Genomic DNA, 25,748 nt, shown 5'->3' with positions numbered 1-25,748 from the left:
TGTTAGTTAACAATTTATTGGAAAAAGCTAATAAATTAATGTTTCAAACAAAATCGATTTTTAAAAAACCAAACAAGTTTCTGGGATTAATTTGAGTGCAAAAAAAGACATCAGCTGAAAAGAAAACTATTTAGGCACTGCAAAAGCTGAATTATACGGCGTGAACTCCTGCCTATTATAGTAGCCTAAGGTCAAGTTTTCACCAAAGCCTATTAAAAAGATCAGACATTTTTCTACTCAGAAAAAAAAGGATATATTCCATGCTTCTACAAAAGTGAGGAGCAAACTAAATCAATCAAAAACGAGTTAAGGCTAGTAGTTTGTTTATATTACTACCCGGCAAATTTTTTTTGTATCTTACAAAGCATGAGCGGGAAAAATTTTAAAAAATGGAAATGGTACAAAAAAAATTATAGCCGGTTACTTCGCAAGTAGCACAGAATGATCCGACCATAGTCTTAAAAAATACAAAAAAGTTTTTTCAAAGTTGCGTTGTTTTTTTTCCGGTGTGGTATGACTAAAAGCAGCAGAACGAAAAACTCAGAGATCAGGCATAAACGACAGCCAAAGTGAAATCAGCAAATTGAAAAACAAAATAGAAAAACGGGAAAAACAACATGAAAAACTTTCACATAATTTTCCCTTTTTTATTGGAGTCTTTTGAAAATTTGAAGTTTTTTATTCCAAAAGGCCGCTAAAATACTAAAAAAACTAGCGTTACTCGAATAAACCTAAGTTTGTACGTTTAAATCTGAGCTAACGTAGGTAAGCTTTTAAGCTATCGAAAAAAAAGCTTTTGTAACCCTGCTGGCTTGCTTTATTCGTTCAAATCAAGACAAAAAACCAAGTCTTAAACCGTTTTTTCTCTACATTTTTCTCAACGTTGTTCGAATTTTGTTTGTAAAGATTTAATTATATTTTATTATGTTATAACACTAAACTTTCTCATATGATTTTTTGTGGTAGCTGATTTTGGCGTGGAAAATAACAAACGCGCAAAAATTTGTCTTGATTTCTTGCAAATCGAATCAAAGTGATAAATTTTCAAAGCTTTTTTGAAATATATCTTGTTATAGAAAGTATTTTAAAATAGCGGAATTTAAAAATATAGTCGAAACACTTTTAAAAACTAAAAATTTATTTCGAGACAGACATATAGCAATAGGTTTTTTTTTTCAATTTTAAATGTGTAAAACATGCAAGTTGTATAATTTTGCTTTCGGTGTAATGACTTAAATACTTTTCTGATATTTGTTACCAATAAATTAGATAAAGTAAAGTGACAAAGATAAAAAATGCCAGTTAAAAAATTGAAACTTGTCGAGAAAAACAAGTGGCACAAATATTCCGTCATCAAAAGTGCTGAACCTTTCCTAATGTAGAAAATGAGTCGTATCATTTTGAGCTCATGGATTTTGTGTTATTCCTTGTGATTGAGAATTTTGAAAATTACTTAACTCGAGTTGGCAAAGTTGTGTAAATTTGCAAAAAAAAAACGGTTTATGTTCTGAGAATGCTAGTGTGTTTGTTGTTTGATCACCAATAAAATCTTAGTGAATTTAATTTAGGAATTTACAAAAAATGTTCTGCATAACAAACTGAAAACAAAATCAACAAACATAGCCGGTGCTTGTGCAAGTAGCACAGATAGCGCCGACCACAAATATGTCAGAAACAACAAATTAAGTTCTTTAAAACTATTTCAGTTTTTGTACGTGCTGCGATGAAAGGATCTGAACAACATCCTTAACATAGGCATATTTGAGAATCATTAAAAATTATCCATAGATGGCAGCAGTTTTTTTTTGAAAATTGAACTGAAAAACTTAAAAGTTAAGCCTTCAATTTTTTTCTAAGTTTTAGCTACAACAATTTGTGAAGTCGTTGTCATCTCTAATATTCCATATCACTCGATACACTACAATGATTATTTGTGTCACCTAATTTTGTATAGAAAGAAAAATTCAAAAAACAACACATATGCCGGATGACAAAATTGCGTCATTTTCAAGGGTCGAAACAATTATTTTTTAACAAATGAACATGCAAAAACTATATTTTTTGCTGCAAAATTTCTGCGGCTACTTTTTTCAACTGCTTTTGGGAATGCTTGCTTTTGGGAATGCTTGGGAGCGTTCGGTGGTTATTTGCGCAGAGCAATGAAACGCACTCTTCAAAAGACCACTGGGAAATTGTTTTTGATGCCATTATATATTTTATGAGATTACATGGCAAAATTTGGAACCCACATAGCACTATGTTGGATGTTGAGTTTTTTAATCAGCTGAAAAGAGTTTTTCTTGGTTAAAAAAGTATTTTAAGTTCTACTGATTTGTTGAAACGCGTTAAGGATGGTTTGGTAGCTTTTTTCTTATAAATTTCTCTTATTTGAAAGCTTAGTCTTAAATTCTTCAGCTTTCTTTACAACAATGGTTGACCTTTAATTAGGGCAAAATTGAACCCTTCATTCAAATAACAGTCCAGTTGATTTATAGTAATTAAAATCAAATTGAAAAAAAGCTGACTGATATTTTTGTTTTGTTTTATTGCTATTACCGTCAAATGAGCGGTTACGTGAATCAACTTCGTTAAATCAAATTCATTGACCAAAAAAGCAACACAAACGTTTGGCGTAGAGATTAATTATTAGCAAAATGTTCAGACAAAATATATATTTTAAAAAGCAGTTGATCTAATTCAGGAAAATTTTGAATGCAAAGGCTATATTTTCAGACAGATTTGGCCCCTTTGTATTGAGTTATTACGTTGTTATTATCAGCAAATCAGAAAAAAACTGCTTCTCAAATTACCGAAAAACAGCATCATTTGCAAAAAAAAATAGCTCATTTTCCTTCATACTCGAATCGGTTCATTGTTTTGAGCGTTACCTGTTCTTTTGTATTCCATTGTTCGAGATCTAAATAAATTACTTAATTGATTGTGAACTTAACAAAAAGTTGAAAAGTTATTATAATTTTTGTGCAAATTTCGAGTATTTGTTGGATTCAAAATGTTGAAATTAATTTTAAGCACAGTTTTACTTGTTGCGATGCTGTTCAGTTTTCCACGACCCGTGACGGGCCAACGGAGTTCGTGTAGGCCAGTCGGGGACGTTTTCGCGCCGGAGACAGCCAGTAAATGCCAGAAATATGTCAGCTGGTACGATATAGCTTTCGCTGAAGAAGGGGACAAAGATCTAGTGCAACCTAAAGATTACACCTCAACCAAATGCAGAGAACTCCTCAATATATTCTTCTGCCTTCAAAGAGCGGGATCTTGTTACCCGAAAAATATGGAGTACACCAACAAAACGAAGCAGACTTTGAGACATCTCAACCCCTGCAGAAGTTTTTGCACTTACATGAAGAACGATTGCGGGTTGGATTTAATCATCCTTTCGTGCGAGCATTACAAGAACGACGCTCCGCCCGTGACTCGCGAACAGTTCCAAAAAGGAGCGTTTCTGGACTACATTTTCGACGAACAAGGAAGAGAGCTTTCGTCCAATATGGACAGACAATGCGTGCCTCACTACATATACGACGAATCTGAAGAAGAGCCGAGAAACTGTCCTTCGAAACTGAAAACGAAAGGCAACAACTACGATTTCATGGGCGGCGAGAACTGCGGTGCTCCGTGCAACAAACTTCTATTTTCAGAATCCAATCGCGCGTTTCTTCGAAAGTGGACTTTTGGGTGGTCTGTTTTGTGCTTGATCTCTTGTTTGTTCACGTTCACTACTTACCTGTTGGATCGAGGACGTTTCAATTACCCAGAGGTGTCGATTATCTACTTCTCATTTTGTTACATTTTCATCTCGCTCTCATATATAACCGGATTCATTGCCGGTGACTCATTTTCATGTAATTCTGTGGATTTGACGAAGAAATCTGCAAATGATGTAATCATTACGCAATCGCTGGACCATTTTAGCTGCACCATTTCTTTCGTTGTGCTCTACTACTTCACAATGGCCAGTGCTCTTTGGTGGGTGGTGTTGTGTTTCACTTGGTACTTAACAGCTGGTCTCAAATGGTCGCACGAAGCGATCGCCAGCAAGGCCTTTTTGTTTCATGCCATCGTCTGGCTCTTACCTCTCGGGTTGACGGTAGCTGTCCTCGTGTTAAACGGAGTCGAGGGCGATGACCTCACTGGAACCTGTCTAACTGGAACCATCTCAACCGACTTGATGAAGTTCTTCGTCTTCGGACCCCTGCTGCTGTTTCTCGTCACTGGCTTCGCGTTCATAGTCTTCGGGTTGATCTCGATGTGCCGAATCAGATCTGTCGTCAAGGTCACTTTCGACTCTAAATCGGCCGACTCGTTTCAAAAACTGATGCTGCGAATCGGTCTTTTCTCGCTGTTTTACATGGTCCCAATGTCGATTGTCGTCGCCTGCTACTACTACGAAATTGCATCACGAGCCGAGTGGTTCGGAACATGGTTCCGACTATCGAGTGACGAACCAGCATCCCCTGCCGACGACGCCGAGGAGTCTGCAGTCGAAAACAAGACCCCTGAATTCAAAATCTTCCTGCTCAAGTATTTCTTAAGCATGGTTGTCGGAATTGCATCTCTGTTCTGGGTGATGTCGTACAAAACAATCAATTTGTGGCTCAGTGTTTTTTGCGCATGTACCGAAATTGGACGCGACAGCAAACGGAAGACTCTGGCTCAAGATGTCCCAATTAAGCAGCTGGGCATCACAGCCAATCCGGAAATGGCGATTCAAATCAAAAACATGACTAGCAAAGACGTTTCGCCGTCGAGTAACGAGGACAACACTAACGGAGGACAAATGCTGTTGAACAAGGCGCCCTCTCATCCGAACAATTACAATCTGCAGCAGCAGCCGAACAGCAATGCGAGCATCCGAATGAAAAACATTAACGGGGGCTATCCGCCAGTAAGCCATAGTAGCAAAGATCAGTGTTTCGTCTGAAACAATCGCGCAAAACTTGAATCAGACAATAACTGATAGCATAAAAGTCTATAGTTAGAAGCCAAAAAAGTGCGAAAAACTCACAGATAAACTCAACTGATGCAAAAAATCACAAAAAACTCGGAAACTGGAAATTAAAAGGATGACTTTTCCCGAATAGCAGGGTACTTAGAACAGAAGTTCTTGAACTAAGAAGAACTTCTGAGTTGATGAACAGACAATAATTCGATTTATGTTTATTTTTGCTAGAAAACTGAATTTCATACATTTCCTAATTGTTTGTATAAAAAAGTTTGAATTGCATTCGAACAAAGTAAAAGCTATTATAATGGATTTTGTTGCATTTCATTTGGTAAATTCGTTAATTGATTTTGGATGTAATAAATTTATTCTGATTTTTGGTTCATAATACTTGGTGAAGGAGTATGAATAGCTTTAAAAATACGCTTTATGTTAGTTAACAATTTATTGGACAACCTAATAAATTAATGTTTCAAACAAAATCGATTTTTAAAAACCAAACAAGTCTCTGGGATTAATTTGAGTGCAAAAAAAACCTAAGCTGAAAAGAAAACTATTTAAGCACTGCAAAAGCTGAATTATACGGCGCGAACTCCTGCCTATTATAGTAGCCTAAGGTCAAGTTTTCACCAAAGCCTATTAAAAAGATCAGACATTTTTCTACTCAGAAAAAAAAGGATATATTCCATGCTTCTACAAAAGTGAGGAGCAAACTAAATCAATCAAAAACGAGTTAAGGCTAGTAGTTTGTTTATATTACTACCCGGCAAATTTTTTTTGTATCTTACAAAGCATGAGCGGGAAAAATTTTAAAAAATGGAAATGGTACAAAAAAAATTATAGCCGGTTACTTCGCAAGTAGCACAGAATGATCCGACCATAGTCTTAAAAAATACAAAAAAGTTTTTTCAAAGTTGCGTTGTTTTTTTTTCCGGTGTGGTATGACTAAAAGCAGCAGAACGAAAAACTCAGAGATCAGGCATAAACGACAGCCAAAGTGAAATCAGCAAATTGAAAAACAAAATAGAAAAACGGGAAAAACAACATGAAAAACTTTCACATAATTTTCCCTTTTTTATTGGAGTCTTTTGAAAATTTGAAGTTTTTTATTCCAAAAGGCCGCTAAAATACTAAAAAAACTAGCGTTACTCGAATAAACCTAAGTTTGTACGTTTAAATCTGAGCTAACGTAGGTAAGCTTTTAAGCTATCGAAAAAAAAGCTTTTGTAACCCTGCTGGCTTGCTTTATTCGTTCAAATCAAGACAAAAAACCAAGTCTTAAACCGTTTTTTCTCTACATTTTTCTCAACGTTGTTCGAATTTTGTTTGTAAAGATTTAATTATATTTTATTATGTTATAACACTAAACTTTCTCATATGATTTTTTGTGGTAGCTGATTTTGGCGTGGAAAATAACAAACGCGCAAAAATTTGTCTTGATTTCTTGCAAATCGAATCAAAGTGATAAATTTTCAAAGCTTTTTTGAAATATATCTTGTTATAGAAAGTATTTTAAAATAGCGGAATTTAAAAATATAGTCGAAACACTTTTAAAAACTAAAAATTTATTTCGAGACAGACATATAGCAATAGGTTTTTTTTTCAATTTTAAATGTGTAAAACATGCAAGTTGTATAATTTTGCTTTCGGTGAAATGACTTAAATACTTTTCTGATATTTGTTACCAATAAATTAGATAAAGTAAAGTGACAAAGATAAAAAATGCCAGTTAAAAAATTGAAACTTGTCGAGAAAAACAAGTGGCACAAATATTCCGTCATCAAAAGTGCTGAACCTTTCCTAATGTAGAAAATGAGTCGTATCATTTTGAGCTCATGGATTTTGTGTTATTCCTTGTGATTGAGAATTTTGAAAATTACTTAACTCGAGTTGGCAAAGTTGTGTAAATTTGCAAAAAAAAAACGGTTTATGTTCTGAGAATGCTAGTGTGTTTGTTGTTTGATCACCAATAAAATCTTAGTGAATTTAATTTAGGAATTTACAAAAAATGTTCTGCATAACAAACTGAAAACAAAATCAACAAACATAGCCGGTGCTTGTGCAAGTAGCACAGATAGCGCCGACCACAAATATGTCAGAAACAACAAATTAAGTTATTTAAAACTATTTCAGTTTTTGTACGTGCTGCGATGAAAGGATCTGAACAACATCCTTAACATAGGCATATTTGAGAATCATTAAAAATTATCCATAGATGGCAGCAGTTTTTTTTTGAAAATTGAACTGAAAAACTTAAAAGTTAAGCCTTCAATTTTTTTCTAAGTTTTAGCTACAACAATTTGTGAGGTCGTTGTCATCTCTAATATTCCATATCACTCGATACACTACAATGATTATTTGTGTCACCTAATTTTGTATAGAAAGAAAAATTCAAAAAACAACACATATGCCGGATGACAAAATTGCGTCATTTTCAAGGGTCGAAACAATTATTTTTTAACAAATGAACATGCAAAAACTATATTTTTTGCTGCAAAATTTCTGCGGCTACTTTTTTCAACTGCTTTTGGGAATGCTTGCTTTTGGGAATGCTTGGGAGCGTTCGGTGGTTATTTGCGCAGAGCAATGAAACGCACTCTTCAAAAGACCACTGGGAAATTGTTTTTGATGCCATTATATATTTTATGAGATTACATGGCAAAATTTGGAACCCACATAGCACTATGTTGGATGTTGAGTTTTTTAATCAGCTGAAAAGAGTTTTTCTTGGTTAAAAAAGTATTTTAAGTTCTACTGATTTGTTGAAACGCGTTAAGGATGGTTTGGTAGCTTTTTTCTTATAAATTTCTCTTATTTGAAAGCTTAGTCTTAAATTCTTCAGCTTTCTTTACAACAATGGTTGACCTTTAATTAGGGCAAAATTGAACCCTTCATTCAAATAACAGTCCAGTTGATTTATAGTAATTAAAATCAAATTGAAAAAAAGCTGACTGATATTTTTGTTTTGTTTTATTGCTATTACCGTCAAATGAGCGGTTACGTGAATCAACTTCGTTAAATCAAATTCATTGACCAAAAAAGCAACACAAACGTTTGGCGTAGAGATTAATTATTAGCAAAATGTTCAGACAAAATATATATTTTAAAAAGCAGTTGATCTAATTCAGGAAAATTTTGAATGCAAAGGCTATATTTTCAGACAGATTTCATGACTCAAGGTTGTTCGAATTGAATTGCCAAAATTGCCTCTAAAACTCTGTCAAAACAGAAAGGTTGCTCTTTTTAATTAATTCAAATCTCATCAATTTAATTCTTAATAACGTGAAAATAAATTTATAGTTAATTCTATAATATTTTGGAGACGACTTTTATAGTAAATGCCAAATTGTGGGCAATAACGTCTTAAAGTTAATGCCAAAATCTTGACCAAATTCTTTTCCGCCAACGAACCTCAACGAAGTTATGTAATCTAATTTGATCTTTTTGACGTCTAAATCAAATCGTTCAGTCGTTTCAATGTATAAGACATGTTTTCGAGCACGTAAAAAAAACAATTAACCTTAAAGCACCGGTTTTGTCCAATTCTATAGACAAAAACTTGGCGTAAACTATAATTAGTAGCAAAAAGTTAGAACAGACAAAAAACAATTAAAAGAGCAATCTGCCAATTTGAGCCAACTTTGCAAGCAAATTTGAACTTTACGGTGACTTTGAGTCATATTTTCTGTTTAAAAATTTTGCTTTCGCGTGAAAAAGTTTTCTGAAATAAGTCATTTGCTCTTTTTTGTTAGTTCTGTCTGCTCCAATTTTTGGCAACTCTCTTTATAAATTAACCACTCGGAAAGAAGTTAATTCACCTGGAACTGCTGGTTTAGAACCATTTTTTGGCCGATGAATTTGCTCAAGAGAGCCAAAATTGCCAAAACAATGACAACAGATACTTTTTGCTGAAAACATTCTCGAAGCAGCGTTAGAAGTTTAGGGAACTTGCTATCTAAAAATGTACTATTTGAGAAGCTGAAGACGTGCCTTATTCCCAAAATAGCGTAAAAAACAGACCAAAAAAGTGAATAATACTGAAGGTTGAGATATCAAAAACCAGCTGCTTTCATCTGAGTTCTTCTGCATCGATGATTTACGATAGACATAATTTTTTTCAAAGATGTGACTAAAGCACGGCTGATGAATAAGATTAAGATAAGCAGTTATTTTGATTGATAAATCATTCCAATTTGCTTGCTGTTGAAATATTGAAATGTCTGATATATAAAGAAAAACTCTTTTTCTTAATTTTTTGACAATAGTCCCAGTCACTTTTCCAATAATTTTGTTTTTTAATTGTCAAAAGAGAAAACCAATCATATTAGCCTCCATATAATACATTTGAATCACTTAGATCAAATATTTTTGGTTCTGTTTTACAAAAAAAAATGTGATCGAGTAGCCAATCAGCGCTCCGGAACAAACTTTTTAGCCCCCTGCTTCTAAATCAATAATGACTTTTCAAAACTTAGACTCCGAATGAACCGATTGCTAGAAAATGTGAACTCAGCTACATATTGAATTTAAAATTGATTTTTAGTCCAAGCAATTTACAAAAAATGCTCATGTTTTTAGACAGTAATAGTTGACATATAGTTTTTTGAACCTAAAGAAGGATTTTTTGAAGGTAAACAGTGAAATTGAAAGTTTTAAGCCCAAACGCAGTTATTTTTCAGCTCAGCTCAATCAGAAACTCCCAATGAAAAAGTAAATCGAAACGTTACAAAAGAAGTGTTCTGTTTTGAAGCGCACTTGATTGTGCCTCCCCCCCCCCCCCCCCCCCCCTCAGGGATTCGACCCCCTTTGAATTTTTTTGAGACATCCATTTTTGGCTGACGGACCCTTAAATTTTTCTGAAGGTGCCATCACCGCCAATATATACTAATTTTAAGGGGGAAGCGCTTTATAAACTAAATTTTGGTCGAGCTCGGAAAATCAATTTGGTTGACCTAAAAAAAAGGTCGACAAAATTTCGGATTTTTTTTGAAAATCCGTCCCCTCCCACCTCGAGCTTATCCCCGCCCCTATGTACTTGCAAGTTTTATATGGGCTTAGACTAACCAATGAGATTAGTTCAATTAACTTACTTTGATCAGTTTTGTCGAATCTATTGCTGACTTCACAAGTTTTGGCAACATTTTCACTCTGAGTCAAAACTTTTTAAGTTCATTCAAAATTTTGGAGCGAGGTTGTCTCGAAAAGACTATGATCAAATTTTTATCCCCATGTAAGTTAGAATCGAGTATGTATCTGTTGCCAACTTCACAGACAAAACTTAAAAATCTGTTCATTTGATCGATCGAAAAATGCAAATTTGATGTCTGTTTATGTAGCTGAGGAAAAACAAATTCCATTTTATCGCAAAAACTTTAATTTTCAATGTATTTGAAATTCACAGATGATGGCTATTGCACTAATTAAAACTTTAAAGTTGCTCTTAAATTCTTAATTTATAACATGTCTCACTGATAGTTTAGAAGGTCATCTTTCCAACTCCATTTCTTCCATGGGGTACGCATTGACGTCTTGGGTGGACGGAATTCTATTGCGATTGTTTAGAAGTCTTTTGAAAGCTGCTACTGACGAACCCACCGCATACATTGAGGGCAGCTTTGCACTTTCGTTTGCCTGGGTATTCGAACCCAATTCCTTCCCATTCAGCGCTATCCGTACATTTGAGTTGGCATTGTTGTTTGGACGCCGGGTTTCTGGAACTTGGAGCGTTACTTGAGAAGACATCGAAGGCCATTTTGGAGTTTTGGCTGTTGGCGATGGGATTCCAGGTATCTGGGGATGTCGGGATTCCGACAGTGAGGGTTCCCGAGATCGGACCGGGGTTCCTGGTTCGGATTTTCTTTTGTGTCTCGCGTGTTGCTTTTTAGCGTGGGTTATGTGAAAGTACGACAATATTGCAAACATAATAGCAAAAACTACGATTCCGCAAATCACTCCAACGGCAGTTAAGATATTCAAAATGCTTCTGTCTAGATCACTCATTTGAGAAACTTAAGTACAGCCAGTATTAAATAAAAGTAATAATTTTCTAGCATTTTTTTGAAGTTTTTTTTATTAAATTAAGCAAAACTTTAGGAAATAACACAGTAGCAAACGGATACTCTGACAGAATTTTGGCTGGTTTGCTGCAAACAATCAGTTATGCAAAAATGTACAGCAATCAGTGTATGTGTACTAAGAGTGCCATTCTAATCTGGTTAAAACACGACGCAGAATTATTATATTAAGTCACACAGCTAAATTTAATATGGTCTAAGCTTCAGATTTTGACGTGAGTGATGAAAATTTTGTTTTCTATTGTTGATATGTTTTTTCTTTCATTGACCAAAGGATTAATATCATATCGATGAAAAGACTTTTATCGTCTTTTCTTCTTTCATCTTGAAAACTTCTTTGAAGTTTCTCTATTGATGCTTGAAGCCAGTTAATGGCTATAGCATACTGACACAATCAAGTGCGCTTCAAAACAAAACACTTCTTTTGTAACGTTTTGATTTACTTTTTCTTTGGGAGTTTTTGAGAAATTAAGGGAATTTGGAAATAAAATCCAGAAAAAAATAGGTTTTGCGAAGTGAACAATTGAAAATCCGGTATTCTTCACTCTTCATTCAGCTGAAACGGCTGGAAAAGAGGCGTGAACATTTTTTTAAAAGCAGCTTTCCTGTTGAACACTTTCGGAAATGGCACTTTAAAAGCGTGAAAACTGGAAAATTGACAACTTTTTCATTCTAAAAACTTCAAAATTGACAGTTTTTTTTTCTAAAACTTACATTTGGAGACCATTTCCGTTTCTCTATATCGAAATTTTCAATTTCACATACAAATAGTATAAAAAATCAGGTCTGAAAAAGTTTTCAGTCGCCTAAAACATCAGAACTGACAGCCAGAAGTTGTGAAAACTTAGCGCCAAAAAAGATTTCAAACCCCACTTGATGAATTTAAAACACAGACCTCAATCACCATTCTGTAAAATTTTTTCTTAGGACAATACTCTCGCATTTCAATTTTTCTACAATATTATTTGAAAACAATCTTACCTCTTTAACAAATCTTGTACCTTTTAAAAGCTTTTCTTCAAAAAAACGTCGATCAAATGACTAATTGGGTGAAGGCCCAAATATCTGCGCCTATTTTTATATCAGCCAAAATATTTTTTAAAATATCAAAATACAGCAAACCAACTCGAAATAACGTCGTATTCTTGTAATTCTACTAATGCATATCCAAAACAGCTTCATTTTTGCAAAAAAGATGTTGTTTGTTTTTTTTTCAAACCGCAATAAAAACATTAAAATTTATAAAACATAAAGCTGATGCACCGTAACTTTCTTTTCAAGCTGACTGAAAAGTTTGTTGTTTTGGTAAAAAGTGAAAAAAAATTATCGGAGGTCGAATGTTTTGTTTTTCTCTTCTTACTTTTGGCAAACAACATTAACCCATAAAATGAAGAGACCCAAATACTGGAGGAAGGATTTATGTGCAGAGCCATAAACAAGTAAATAAGTTTAGCCCTTTCCTACGAAGTGGCAACGGATCTCCATATAAGTTTATAACCAGCGACCCGGTCCCAATGATAGCCCTTCAATTAGCATAACTTCTATTTCTCTAACAATCTGCGAGCATTGTGTGGTTCTATTCTGTAGGCTAATTGGTTATTTTGGGTAAGTTTTCTTACACTTGGCTGTTTGCAGTTTTAACTACTAAATGGGTACATTGTAAAACATGCAAATATATCGCCCTACCCCTTCTAAATTCTCACAACCACCCTGGCCCAATAAAACTCTCTCGACAATATAGGAACCGTGTCTAGATATTATGCCCAGGACAGGACTTTAATTTGTCCTTACGCTAGGCTTTAGCTAAATTATGACCCTTCTATCAAACTGGAGCTAGGAAATAATTCTCCGGAACCCTGCTGTTCAAACCGCATGCTAAAACCCTAGTGCGATAGTCAGATTAGTAAAATAAGTGGGTCGGAAATAAAAAGGGGAGGGCTAAGGTAAGGGTGGGTTGTGACTTGGGTTCAGTGCTGGTAATAAATTTTTCGACATGCCATTTCATCAAAGCGAATACGATCGGCCTTGCGGCACTTCCCAAACCAAATAAATAAAAGTCAACACTGAATCACGCAATGTATAAATTAGTTCGTGAGCATTTCTTTTCTCAAAAACAACACAAAACTGCTCGTATCATGGCGAAGCGTTGCATGTTCCGACTGCCCGTAAAGGTCTCAGCAATGATTCATCTTCATTAAGAAAAAATAAAATTTGAAAATAAATGGAGTGTTTTTTCAGAAATTTTTTTTCGAACAGATTCCTCCTTACGCTATTTGAAGTATAAATTGATGTTTTCACCATCCATAAAGTTACTTTTAGCTTGCCTCAAATCTTTTTAGAATGATTATTGAGCCGGGTTAAATAATCGTTTTTACTCGTTAGCAGAACGAAACATATTGCGCGTTAACCTACAAACCGCCGAAATTTTACAAAAAGTGATTAAAAGTGAAATTTCTTTTAAAATTTGAGCTCAAAACGTCAATACTCCACAAAAATTGATACCTCTCAAATTAAAAAAAAAAACAGTTGAAAAGTGGCTAAATTAAATGCTGAAATTTTTTTTTTAGTGTATACTTTCTGAAATTTATCGTTGACCTGAGATCAATTTTAAAAAGATTTTCAACTTTTGTGAAGTTTAGAGTTTTAAAAACTGCCTGCTTGACAATATGGAATAATTAACGCCAGATATGTTGTGCTCTTATAACCTACGTGACCAAAAAAATCATTCCAAATCCTTTTTGCGCCATCAATTTGGTCTTTTGAACAAATAATAGACGCTAAAAATAATCTGTTGTATTTAACATTCATGTATGGAATTAAAAAGATAACAAAATTAGAAAAATCATGTCAATTTTTATATTTTTTTACCCTATTTGTTTTGGAACAAAAGTTTTCCTTCAGCTGTACGGGCGCAGCCGGAATATTCACGGCTTTGCTTTGATATACGAACATTCTTGGTTTTAAATCTTCCCCACCTGGCATAATCATCAATTTTTTATGTAATGGATAAACCTACATGTAATTGTAAAAATATCAAAAATTTTCTCATTATTCTAATCACTCATCATGCCTATTTTAGAATCAGTCGGAAGTCTAAATAGTAATTTTTTGTTTTGCTGGCTAGCGGAGTGATAGAAAGTTATCAGAGCCCGAAAAAAAACCGAGCATGAAATTTTAATCTCGGTTTATCTCAATCTACCAAAAGGTCATGGATGATACGACTTTAATTTACTAGATGATTTTCACACGTAGAAGAAAACAATTATAGTCTTTTCCATTTTAAAATCAAATTCAATTTTTCAATGAACCTTTTTTGTTGGAACTTGTTTCGATACCAAAACAAATCGATGCAGGATACTTCATTTTTTTTAAAATTAATTTTCAAAAAGGTTAAATCTAATTCATCAGTTTACTTAAAACACCTGAAAATACAGTTGGCAATCACTAGACAGTCAACAGTCACTTATTTTTTTTCTTCAGACAAACTTCTGATTTTGAAGAAAAGTTTAAATATAATTTGATAAACACACATGCACTGAGATCACAATTAAACAGATAAATTATTTGTATCACTTTGGGCAAAGTTTTGGGGCTTAAAAATTGCCAAGTGGGATAATTACCAGGCAATACAATTTGTCTTATTCAAAAAACGCAACTATTTTCTTTCAGGCCATATTAAATTGAAGCAAGTTTTTAATTCGTTACAAAACGAAAATTATACCAATTTGTATTTTAAATAGCATGTGAGAGTTAAAAGGAAAAAAGGATAAAAGTTTTATGTTTTTACTGAAAACTTTTTTATTGACAAGAAAAGGCATTCTAATCTAAGAATGCCGGTTTTTTTCTTGATACAAATAAATTGAAATGGATTGTGAAATTTCCATAAATATAAAAGCAATCGAGTAGCATAGTCAGCATATTTAAAAGACAGGAAAGCCCGACTGAAATGTTTGATTAGTTTTGACTTTTACAGTGACCTTAAGACTTCTCTGAAATTCTTTAATCCTTTAAGTGGGATCTGTTCATGTTTGAGTTAGTAAGTGTTTGAAAGTGTTTTGCGTACTCAAAAAACATAGTTACGATGACTAAAAGAATTTTTTTAACAGTCTAATCGTGACTATATTTGATAAGAACCTGTTTGATAAATAAGACAAACGTAAAAAGCTACCAGAACTTTTCCGTGACATCAATTAAATTTAATTTAATCTCAAAAGACGAAGCCCAAATAATTTATGCTTTTTTCAATTTTGCTTCATGATCATCATCAGATAAAATCATGATCAGATTCCAGAGAGATACTGAAACTTTTTTCGTTTTTATGATAAAAAATGTCGAATCCAATTGTAGAAGTTTTTCCAATTATTTTGAAAAAATTGTTTGACAAGCCATTGAAAAACCCAAAATAAATTGAGCTAATCAATTTTTTTAAGGTAAAGTAAGACTTGTAACCTCCTGTGAACAATATAAAAGTGCATTTTCAACTTCCTTTTTTGAAAAAGTAGTTTTATACCATTTGGAAGGTATCGAGGTCATGAGTTCAAATTTCAAAAAATGTTTTATCTGTCTTAAAATTTGTAGAATATGGGAGTTTAATAACTATCAGAAAACTCTCCAAATCAGTTCAATTTCGACCTTCGAAAAAAAACAATTTTGCCAAATTTTTTGTAGGGTCTGCAAAACATTGATGCCTCGAGCTCCTAGTTGAAAACATTATTTCATGTTATTGAAATTTAAGGAGCCAGTGCGTTTGGTTTTGGTACTAAAATCTCTATTTGCAGCAATCGGAGCGCAAGAAATTTCCGATTCAGTTATTTGGTACAGCTCAAAATTTTTCCAAATTGAGATGCTATTTGATATAATTAATGGATTAAAATGCGTAAAATAGAAATATATCACTTATATTTCAGCAACGACCGTGGGGTGAAGAAGTCATTTTCATCAAACGTGTTTTTTCCTATATGATCAAAACCTTATATCTAAGCTTTGGAAAAACACACTGAAAGGAACATCCATCGCTGTCATATATATTAAACAAATCGAAATCATTTCATCAGTTGTGAGAGAAACTGACTTGAATAAGAATGCTTTCCTGACTATTTTAGCGACAGCGGTGACATGATCTGATTCACTGGCCGGAATTTTTAGTTCTCAGTGTTTAAAAACTTTTCAGCAAACTTTTTAATCAATTTTGATGATTTTGTTTCGACTTTCGTAACAAAAGTAACAAAATGTTTGTGCTTGGGGTGGTTTTTTACTTCGGGCAAACTTCGACTTTCATCACGAGGCCAAACTGTGCATTTTGTGAACTGTAAGCGGATGTCGCAACAGGCCAAAAACTGAATTGTTGCGGATTCCGCGACATTGCTAATTTTCTTCGATCTTTTTTGCTGTTTTGGTTTCCACGGACCAGTAGCTAAAACACTGTCATGCTCAAAATCGCTCCAAAAACAGGCAACGTTGCGGAATCCGCAACAAAATTTGTTGAATTCGCTACAAAATTTGCGTAACCCGGAACACTTTGTGGAATCCATAAACAAATAATAATATATGTGTTTAGTACAATTAAGTTCTCGTGGAATCCGCACCTGTATGTGGAATCGGCAAATTGTAAGCGGAATCCGCATAAATTTGCGGAATCCCTTTAAAATTCCGGAATCCCGAACAACTATCAATATTTGCTGGTTGCGGAATCCACAACAAAACTAACATACGGACACAATTTACGCTACAGGTATTTGTACACGGAATGCACAGAAATTTTTTTAAGTGGAATCCATTTACATTTTGGAACTTGTTTGAAGGCTTGTCTTTGGAATCCAGGAACGTACAAACACAAAAATGTGCTTCTATCGTAATGTTTTAACTAGCCATTTTTGACGGAAACTTTTTATTATATTCAAAAAGTATTGTTGTCTTGAGCTTGAATGCGAATTGTTTTTACCGGTGATCGTGTTTCGTGATGGGGGCTTAAGGATTGTTTCGTGATGAACGCGTAAGCGGAGATTTAAACGCGGAAGCGGAGACTTAATCCTTCTTAAAAATCCGCCAAATTGGTTGAAGGAAGCTTTTTTTGCCATAATTGATTGTTACTAGGAGCGAAATCTATCACTTTGCACTTTATATGGCGTGTGGGGGATGATTTTTACAAAAAATCTCAAACTTTTTATTACAAAAGTTTCTTTTTATTTAACAACATTTAGTTGTTTTATGTAGTTACTGCGCCATAGACCTAAAAAGGCAGTCGGATCATTCAACTCTTTGCCCTGATACGAGCAGTTTTGTTCTATTTCTTCTGGTTAATAATAAGATTGCAATTACTTGAAAAAAAAACTTTTGCTGGGAAAATTTTTGCTTCGCTTTTTTTTTGCTTGGAACATTTTTTGCTTCTTGAATATAAAACACCCGGTTTTGCTGAATTTTGAGATTAGGTCGAAGATTGTAATGGCGCAAACTTTGGTCTATAAAAGTCATCATTTTAGCACAAAGCATCGCCCATCAATCGCATTGACAAAATATGCAGAGCTTGAAAATATGATACTCATACAACTGATCCTATTTGTCGCACAAAGGGATACCCTAAGTAAAACATTTAGTGTCGTGTGATTTGTAGAAAAAGTTGAGCTAAACGAATTTTCTGTGCTGTTTAGAATTTACGCGCAAAACTTCGTTAAAGTCATAAATACGATTTGAAATTAGAACAATTGCTCAAATAAACTAATTCGTAATTATTTTTTGCTAGTCTCAAAATCGTCTGGCGACAATTTGACGCTTAAAACATACACCTTTGGAGTGAAAAAATCTTAATGACTTCTAATCCGTCACAAGCAGTACTTCAATATGTTTTCAGCAAATGAGCGAGATCTTCTTTGAAGAGCAATAAGACACTCCCTTTGTTTTGTCTTCTGCTTCGACAAGGGCTTCTTTAAGTCGGAATCGGGCTCAAATTATAAGAGGTGGGTCTTCTTAAAATCTAGTTTGTTTGTACTTGTGTTTGATTATAGGATCAGTTGGAAGGTTCTAAGATCATTAAAACTTGAATTTAATTTGATAATACGAAATTGTTTATTCCGCATAACTAAAACCATATTAGCCTTGTTTTTAAATCTGGCTCTATCTCAACTCCCGCTCCCTCGAAAATATGGTCATTTTTTGGTTGGATTACCCGCTGGAATGCTTTAGAGACCTCTGCAAATACCCTTCCATTAGAGCCCAGTTTTTGAGCTCGGGTTTATAAATGGGTTGTTGTTTTGGTAAGAAGCGAGTATATGTTTACGCAGTATGAAAATAATATTGCGAGTATATTTGACCATAAAACAAGTTCAAAATTGGCTTCTAAACTTAGTAGTTTAAATCTGGGAGGTGCTTGGCAAATTTATAGTCTCCTGATTGTTAAGCACTCCCTAATAAACTTGAAAGGCTTGCCAACCCGCGCTCTGTTCCCTCTCTTTTGGACAACTCCGGCTAAAGGGGTGAATTTGTTCATGCGTATGGGGAAAACTAATGTTTGGACGGTGCAATGCACGGGGTTCATGAAGTTGCCCGAAGTACCCGTTATTAAAACAATGTTTGTTCTTCGGGTTGTCAGGAAGAATATTTTTATAGCCTGCTAATCTTGTCTGTGAACTAGCAGTTGGCCGCTTTAAAAGTATGTTTTTCATAAGAAAAGGACGGCATTGAGTATCACCGGTAAACATAATTTATAATTTGACTATTTCTTGGATCTTAGAACAATTTCCCCCCTCCCCCTTTGGAAATAATATTGATCCAGTTACAGAAAACTATAAGGAAAGATTAGCATATACAAACTCATTTTTTTTAGCTCAGTAGCGAAGGCCCTCCTGCTTTTCAGAATAGCGAGAGCCGGGGGGAGGGAGAAGGGGGGGGGGTTAATTGACATGATTTTAACTTCCGAATTCCGATTTAGTGGTTCTTTGGTTATTTCTTAAATCAGTGTGAAATTTTTTACTTTGAAGCGTCTCTTTAAGCTCTATCAGCATGACTCTGATTGAAAAATGCGAGTTTTTTTGGCATGATTCAAGATTCGCTAGTTTTTTCACCGGTTTTTGAACTCTTTTGTGGATCGTCAACAGTAAATGTTCTAGAGATCAAAATCGTTTTTTTAAGACAAGGGTCAAAAGCATTTATACACGAAGAATATGACCAACATAGAACAACTGCTGGTAAATCATCAACTGAAATCTTTTGATTATGCATTTTAAAACAATTTTATGCTTTTTATGGGTTTGTTTTTTTGGGCTGGGTAATGTTGTCACGCCCAAAAGCAACAAACTCTGGGTTATCTGGGCTAAGAAAATTCGGTGCAAGAATTTTCTAAGCCGAGATATCCTCGAAGAATAGTTTTATCGCAAAACTATTTGCATCAAATATCAGTTAAACCTGAACCACCGGCGTTAGTATATCTGTGAACCCTGAAACGACTGCCGCCACGGAATTAGGTTTGATCAATAAAGTTATCAATTTTAAAATGCAATTCTTTGCTTTTGGGAATTAGTTATCCGCCCCGTACTCCGCCTTCGCATCCTCAGATTAGACTAATCTGATTAACAAATTTGCCCAAAATTTGAATCTTTGTAACAAGAAGTTTTACCCTCCCCTTAATTCATAACAGTCATTAGCCTAAAATGAAACTATCTTTCATGTATATCTAATGAATTGTTAATTGTAGCATGTTTTTTTTAAAAACAAAGAATGTACAAGCATAACTTTATAAAGATGCACTCATAAGATAGCAATGCAATAAGTATATGTTACCATTGAAATATATAGGATCGTGAATTTGAGTTTTGAACAAATTCTATTCAAATGGGTTTCAGAGACGCATTGTCAAACACTGTATAAATAACATAGAAAGAGATGGTTGTAAATCATTGAGGGTATGTATGGCTTGTTTTGTTGTGCCGATATCAAACAGAACTGTTTTATGGCACAAATTAATGCCACTAGACGGCCCTTTGCAGTTATAAACTGAAACAGCCCCGCCAACACCCAAACCCAGGCCTCAATTCACTGTTGTTTTTATAATTTATACAGCTACTTATAAATGGTATATATCGACAGAGTAATATGCTTCCAGTCACAATACACCCAATTTAACATTTTCAGCTCAACAAGCCGAAAAATTGAAATTCATGATGGCCGACAAATCGTGCAGTTTTTAGATTTTGCTGCAAAAATTTTCTTTCGAAACATGAAGTGCAAACCTTCATGCAAAATTTCTAAATACCAGCTGAGCAAACAAGCGGAAGTTTTCCCAAAATTTTTTTTTATTGGTTTCATCCAAAACTTTCTCTTAGGTTTCACTGCATCATTTTTCGACCGACCGTCGAAATTTTTGGAAGAAGTCGGTTAACGTTTACTTGCGTATCAATCATATCTGTTTAATATTAGTCAATTGAGCAAGGAGATTTGAGCATGATTTCATCTTAATATCATAACTTATTGGGGGAGTTTCTACTTATTGGGGAGTGGGTTATTTGGGATTGTCAGATGTTGCTAGTTATTATGCAACCCCATTTAGGGTGGTATGAATAAAGGATTCAGTTGACTCAAAGCAAAGTGGGCAAATATCATGGGCGAGAGTGTGCACCCAAAACCCAGAACCGATTAAAATAGTTATTCATGCGAATAAACAACTCGGGCTCACTTAATCGAAAGAATGTTTGCGCTGTCTTGGCTTGTCTTTTCCACATTAATCATTTAGATTTACCAGCTTGTTTTATGGCTACCAAAATCAAAACTAATTCACTCCAAGTCTAATTTCAAACTTTCGTATACAGTTTGGAATAATTCATGCGTTTGATGCGTTTAGACCACCGATAATGTGATGTAATTGTTTAACCTCTAAGTTATCGATATGTTTGTAAAAATAACGAGGTCAAATTGAACTCGCTAATTTGATATAATGGTTCCATCTGTTGAATCTGGGCGGAGATTTGTTGAGTGGCTCAAACAGAATGATACCCTGGTTGAAATTGCATTGCAACTCAGAAATGTCTCGTGAATCTTTCAGTTTTTGGCATCCAGGAATCAATCATGATGCAAATGCCACTTTGACGACACTCAGTCTATAATTCTTCTTTTAAACACAGACTCAAATTACACTAATGAATCATCGATGAATCACGACTGAAACATAGATGAAGATAAATTTTCTACCCGTTTGCATAAAGTATCGAACAGCTGAAACTTTATTGGGTGATTTTCTGGCGCAGAATAGGTTTAAGCGAAAAAAAACTAAAGGAGAAAATATCTGCCAGCGAGTTAAATTGAAAAACAGTCACTCGGCAGAATTATACAGCGCACATTTAAATTATCCGGACAAAACGCACAAAACTCCAAATTAAAAACGCGTTTTTTTCTCAAATTAGGTTGACTTCAGGTGAAAAAGGAGGAGGACAAAACTTTCTTGTTCTTTTAGAGTCTTATGATGCAATTTGTTTTGCGAAAATCGGGCTCGAAATTGTACCTCAAATTGGGTCATTTTGGTTTTTTTAGTCAATCAAGAATTACGCAAAGTCTACCGAGTCAATTACTGACCGAACTATATTTAAGTGAGACTTTTATGTAGTCTAATAAAACTTGGGATGGGCATAATTCTTACAAAATGGAAAATTTTAATTTGGTTTGATAGACAAACTCTAACCAGTTTTACTATATAAAGACCAGTTTTTATCAAAAGCTGTTTCTTAACAATCAGCGCAAACTTTTTGAAAATTGCATCTTTCCTTATTTTTGGTCATTTAGCAAGCTTTTTTTTGGATCATTTTTCACCTAAAGTCAACCCAGTTTGAAAAAAATGCGTTTTAAAAATCAAGTATTGTGCCTTTTGCGCAAACAATTGATTTTGGGGGATCATTTTAAAATTTTCAAATGTAAAAGTTATTCCGTGGTTTGAAAGAGTGATCTTCGAGATTTCATAACTTTTTTATGATTTACTCAATCAATTTGTTCCATTTTTTTAATAAAACCGCTCAATATTTTAAATAGGAAAGTTAGAAGACAATTTTATATCCTATACATTCTATTTCAGCCACTATTAGGAACTTTGATCAAAATCATCAAAAATTTACATCTGAGATGTATGAAATGAGTTTTTCGCCATTTTATAAATGAGCGTGAACAACAATGGATCATCACTGATACATGAATAGAGCATCGGTGATTCATACTTGATTCATTGCTTGCATTCATTGTACTTGCCAGCGCTGATTAATCACCATTTTACACTACAACAAAAGCGGTACATTTTTGGTTGCAATGCAACTTCTTTATTTAAAAATCAGGTATTTGCTGATCAAACTGTTTATTGCGACAACTTTCAATCCAAAAATGAATTTTGTGATCAGCTTGAACAATTGCCTTTTTTAAACTACACTCCCTTTAAAAAAACTGCGGTTGCCTTCATATCTTCATGGATGAGGGATCTTCTTTCAGCAAATGATTCAAATCATCTACACAATCTTTATTGACATTATTTTTCCCGTCTAAATTGAGCTTGAATTTCGAGAATGTAAACTTTCAACATCCGGATCGCCATGCGCTAAAAACATAATAAGAACCAAAAAACTATTATAAACATACTGAGACGGCAATTTAATCACTGTTTTCGCAAAAAAAAATGCAAACAGGCTCTGCTTGCGAGCTTAAACTTCTGACTTTATCAATGCATTTTTCTAGTGTGAACATATTTTATCAGGTACTAAAATATGAAAAACAGTCACTCGGCAGAATTATACAGCGCTCATTTAAATTATCCGGACAAAATGCACAAAACTCCAAATGTAAAACGCGTTTTTTTCTCAAATTAGGTTTACTTCAGGTGAAAAAGGAGGAGGACAAAACTTTCTTGTTTTTTCAGCAGAGTTTTAATGATGCAATTTGCTTTGCAAAAATTGGGCTCGAAATTGTACCTCAAATTGGGTCATTTTGTTTTTTTTATTAAATCGAGAATTACGCAAAATCTACCGAGTCAATTACTGACAGAACTATATTTAAGTGAGCCTTTTATGTAGTCTAATAAAACTTGGGATGGGCATAATTCTTAGAAAATAGACAATTTTTTTTTGGTTTGATAGACAAAATCTAACCAGTTTTACTATATAAAGACCAGTTTTTACCAAAAGCTGCTTCTTAACAATCAGCGCAATCTTTTTGAAAATTACATCTTTCCTAAATTTTGGTACACTACTTAGGAGGCTCATTTTGATATAGTTTTGTCAGTAATTGATTTGGTAGTTTTGCGTAGTTCTTGATTGACCAAAAAACTAAAGTTAACCAAACTTTAGGGTAAAATTTTGGGCTTGAATTTGAAAAACAAAATGCAGCATAATAGTTTTGTTTAAGTTCTAAGCAAGCTTTTTTTCAATCATTTTTCACCTAAAGTCAACCCAGTTTGAAAAAAATGCGTTTTAAAATTCAAGTATTGTGCCTTTTGCGCAAACCATTGATTTTGGGAGATCATTTTAAAGTTTTCAAATGTAAAGGTTATTCCGTGGTTTGAAAGAATGATCTTCAAGATTGCATAAATTTTTTTTATTAACTCAATCAATTTGTTCCATTTTTTTAAATAAAAACGCTCATTATTTTAGATAGAAAATTTGGAAGACAATTTTATAACCTGTACATTCTTTTCCAGCCACTATTAGGAACTTTGATCAAAATCATCAAAAATTTACATCTGAGAAGTATGATACGAATTTTTCGCCGTTTTTTAAATGAGCGTGAACAACGATGGATCATCACTGTTACATGAAGAGAGCATCGGTGATTCATACTTGATTCATTGCTTGCATTTATTGTACTTGCCAGCGCTGATTAATCACCGTTTTACACTACAACAAAAGCGGTACATTTTTGGTTGCAATGCAACTTCTTTATTTAAAAATCAGGTATTTGATGATCAAACTGTTTATTGCGACAACTTTCAGTCCAAAAATGATTTTTGTGATCAGCTTGAACAATTGCCTTTTTTAAACTACACTCCCTTTGAACAGAAATTTTTCCAAAAAAACTGCGGTTGCCTTCATGTCTTCATTGATGTCGGATCTTTTTTCAGGAAATGATTCAAATCATCTACACAATCTGTATTGACAATATTTTTCCCATCTAAATTGAGCTTGAATTTCGAGAATGTAAACTTTCAATATCCTGATCGCCATGCGCTAAAAATATAATAAAAACCAAAAAACCATCACAAACATACTGAGACGGCAGATTAATCACTGTTTTCGAAAAAAATGCCAACAGGCTCTGCTTGTGAGCTTAAAGTTTCACTGCATCAATGCATTTTCCGATTGTGGACAGATTTTATTGGGTACTAAAATGAAAATTCTTTGATTCTAATCAGGGGGATGAATTTTTACCACGCAACTTGTTTACCAGAACACGTGCAATTCATTGCACAAAAAACACAAGAATACACAAGAACACAAAAAAAAAACATTTAACGGACTTTGTACTTAAATGATTTAATTGTGACTCATTTGAACGTCTTAAAATAACCTTAACCTGCAATTCTCGCAGATTCTCAAAATAAAATATCAGTGGTTTGAGCAAAAGCATCGGCAGCTTTCAGATGGTATAAAATTTGTGCATTATAATCACTTGTTCAAAAATCAGAATAAAAAAACAAACCAAACCCAAATTTGGAAAATTGTAAGGTTTGAAAGTTTGAATAAACACCTGCAAAGGAACAGCGCTCAAAAAGGAAAATTGGTTGCGCTGGTTTGTTATGATTTTTGAATTTAAATTTATTCACGAATATCAATTAAATTGAATTGTAGATATTCAAAAAAGTACAATTCAAAAATGTATCCCAAAATTATCTGAACCTTGTTTCCATTGGCACCTGTTTTTGCGTTTAATTTCTCATCAAATTTTTAAATCTTCATTCCGAAAAAAAAATCCGTTTCGCTTACATCGACACTTATGATGTCAATTTTTACAATGCCTTCGAAATTCGATTCTAGTTATCATACTTTTTCTTTTAATTTTAGAAGTCGATGAATCTTGAGAAATGTTCACTCCGGGAATCAAAAATTGATTGATTGTATAAAAAATACAGTTAAGAATTGATTATTACAAACCTAGTTTTCTTTCAGAAAGATATTTTGAAAGCACAAAGATTCCAAACTCAAATTCAGAATAAATTGAGCAATTTCAAAGAGTCGAGGAACTGCTTTCAAGTTCTTTCCCACTCTTTCAAAATAAAACTCGTTAACATCAGAATTTTTTTATCCGCCAAATATATTTTCTGGTCGCGAAAAAAAATAATGCTATTTTCGTTGATTTTATTTATCAAAAGTCGCATTGTAAAATGTTCACTCTCATCTAAGTTATCATCATTCAGTTTTATCTTCTGCTTCGTAAAATAAATCAATGCTCAGTTTTCTTTTGTGCAGTTTATTAAAAGACTATGAAAAGAGCATGACGAATAATGCCATCGGCCGAGACGGGGGATTAAAAAGAAGATTATCCGTCTAATATTCCAGTTATTTTCTCCCAGCCAGTTTATTGACCTGATAAGCCCAGAGTTTTCAAAGCCAAAAAAGGATAAAATTTAAATGTACATTAGGTTCCAATTTTAGATGAAGACAGACAATGCCGACCATTTTGGTGAATTGGGAAAAATATCAACATTCGTTTGATCTCTTATCTTCAATTCTTCCATATGACAAATTTTCCAACTCCCA

At 33.9% G+C, this 25,748-nt stretch overlaps 1 protein-coding gene across 1 annotated transcript; it reads left to right on the top strand.

The window, feature by feature from the left end:
• Positions 1-2,747: 2,747 nt before the first annotated feature.
• On the top strand, positions 2,748-5,382 carry LOC134840473 (frizzled-2-like). The gene has a single exon (XM_063856291.1). It carries the CDS (start codon positions 3,011-3,013, stop codon positions 4,940-4,942), a length of 1,932 nt encoding a protein of 643 aa, XP_063712361.1. The 5' UTR covers positions 2,748-3,010; the 3' UTR covers positions 4,943-5,382.
• Positions 5,383-25,748: the final 20,366 nt, after the last annotated feature.

This window comes from Symsagittifera roscoffensis, chromosome 2 (genome assembly GCF_963678635.1).
Source record: "Symsagittifera roscoffensis chromosome 2, txSymRosc1.1, whole genome shotgun sequence".
Classification (NCBI taxonomy): domain Eukaryota; kingdom Metazoa; phylum Xenacoelomorpha; order Acoela; family Convolutidae; genus Symsagittifera; species Symsagittifera roscoffensis.
The sequence above is the reverse complement of the archived record's forward strand: the minus strand, read 5'-3'. Positions and strand labels throughout refer to the sequence as shown.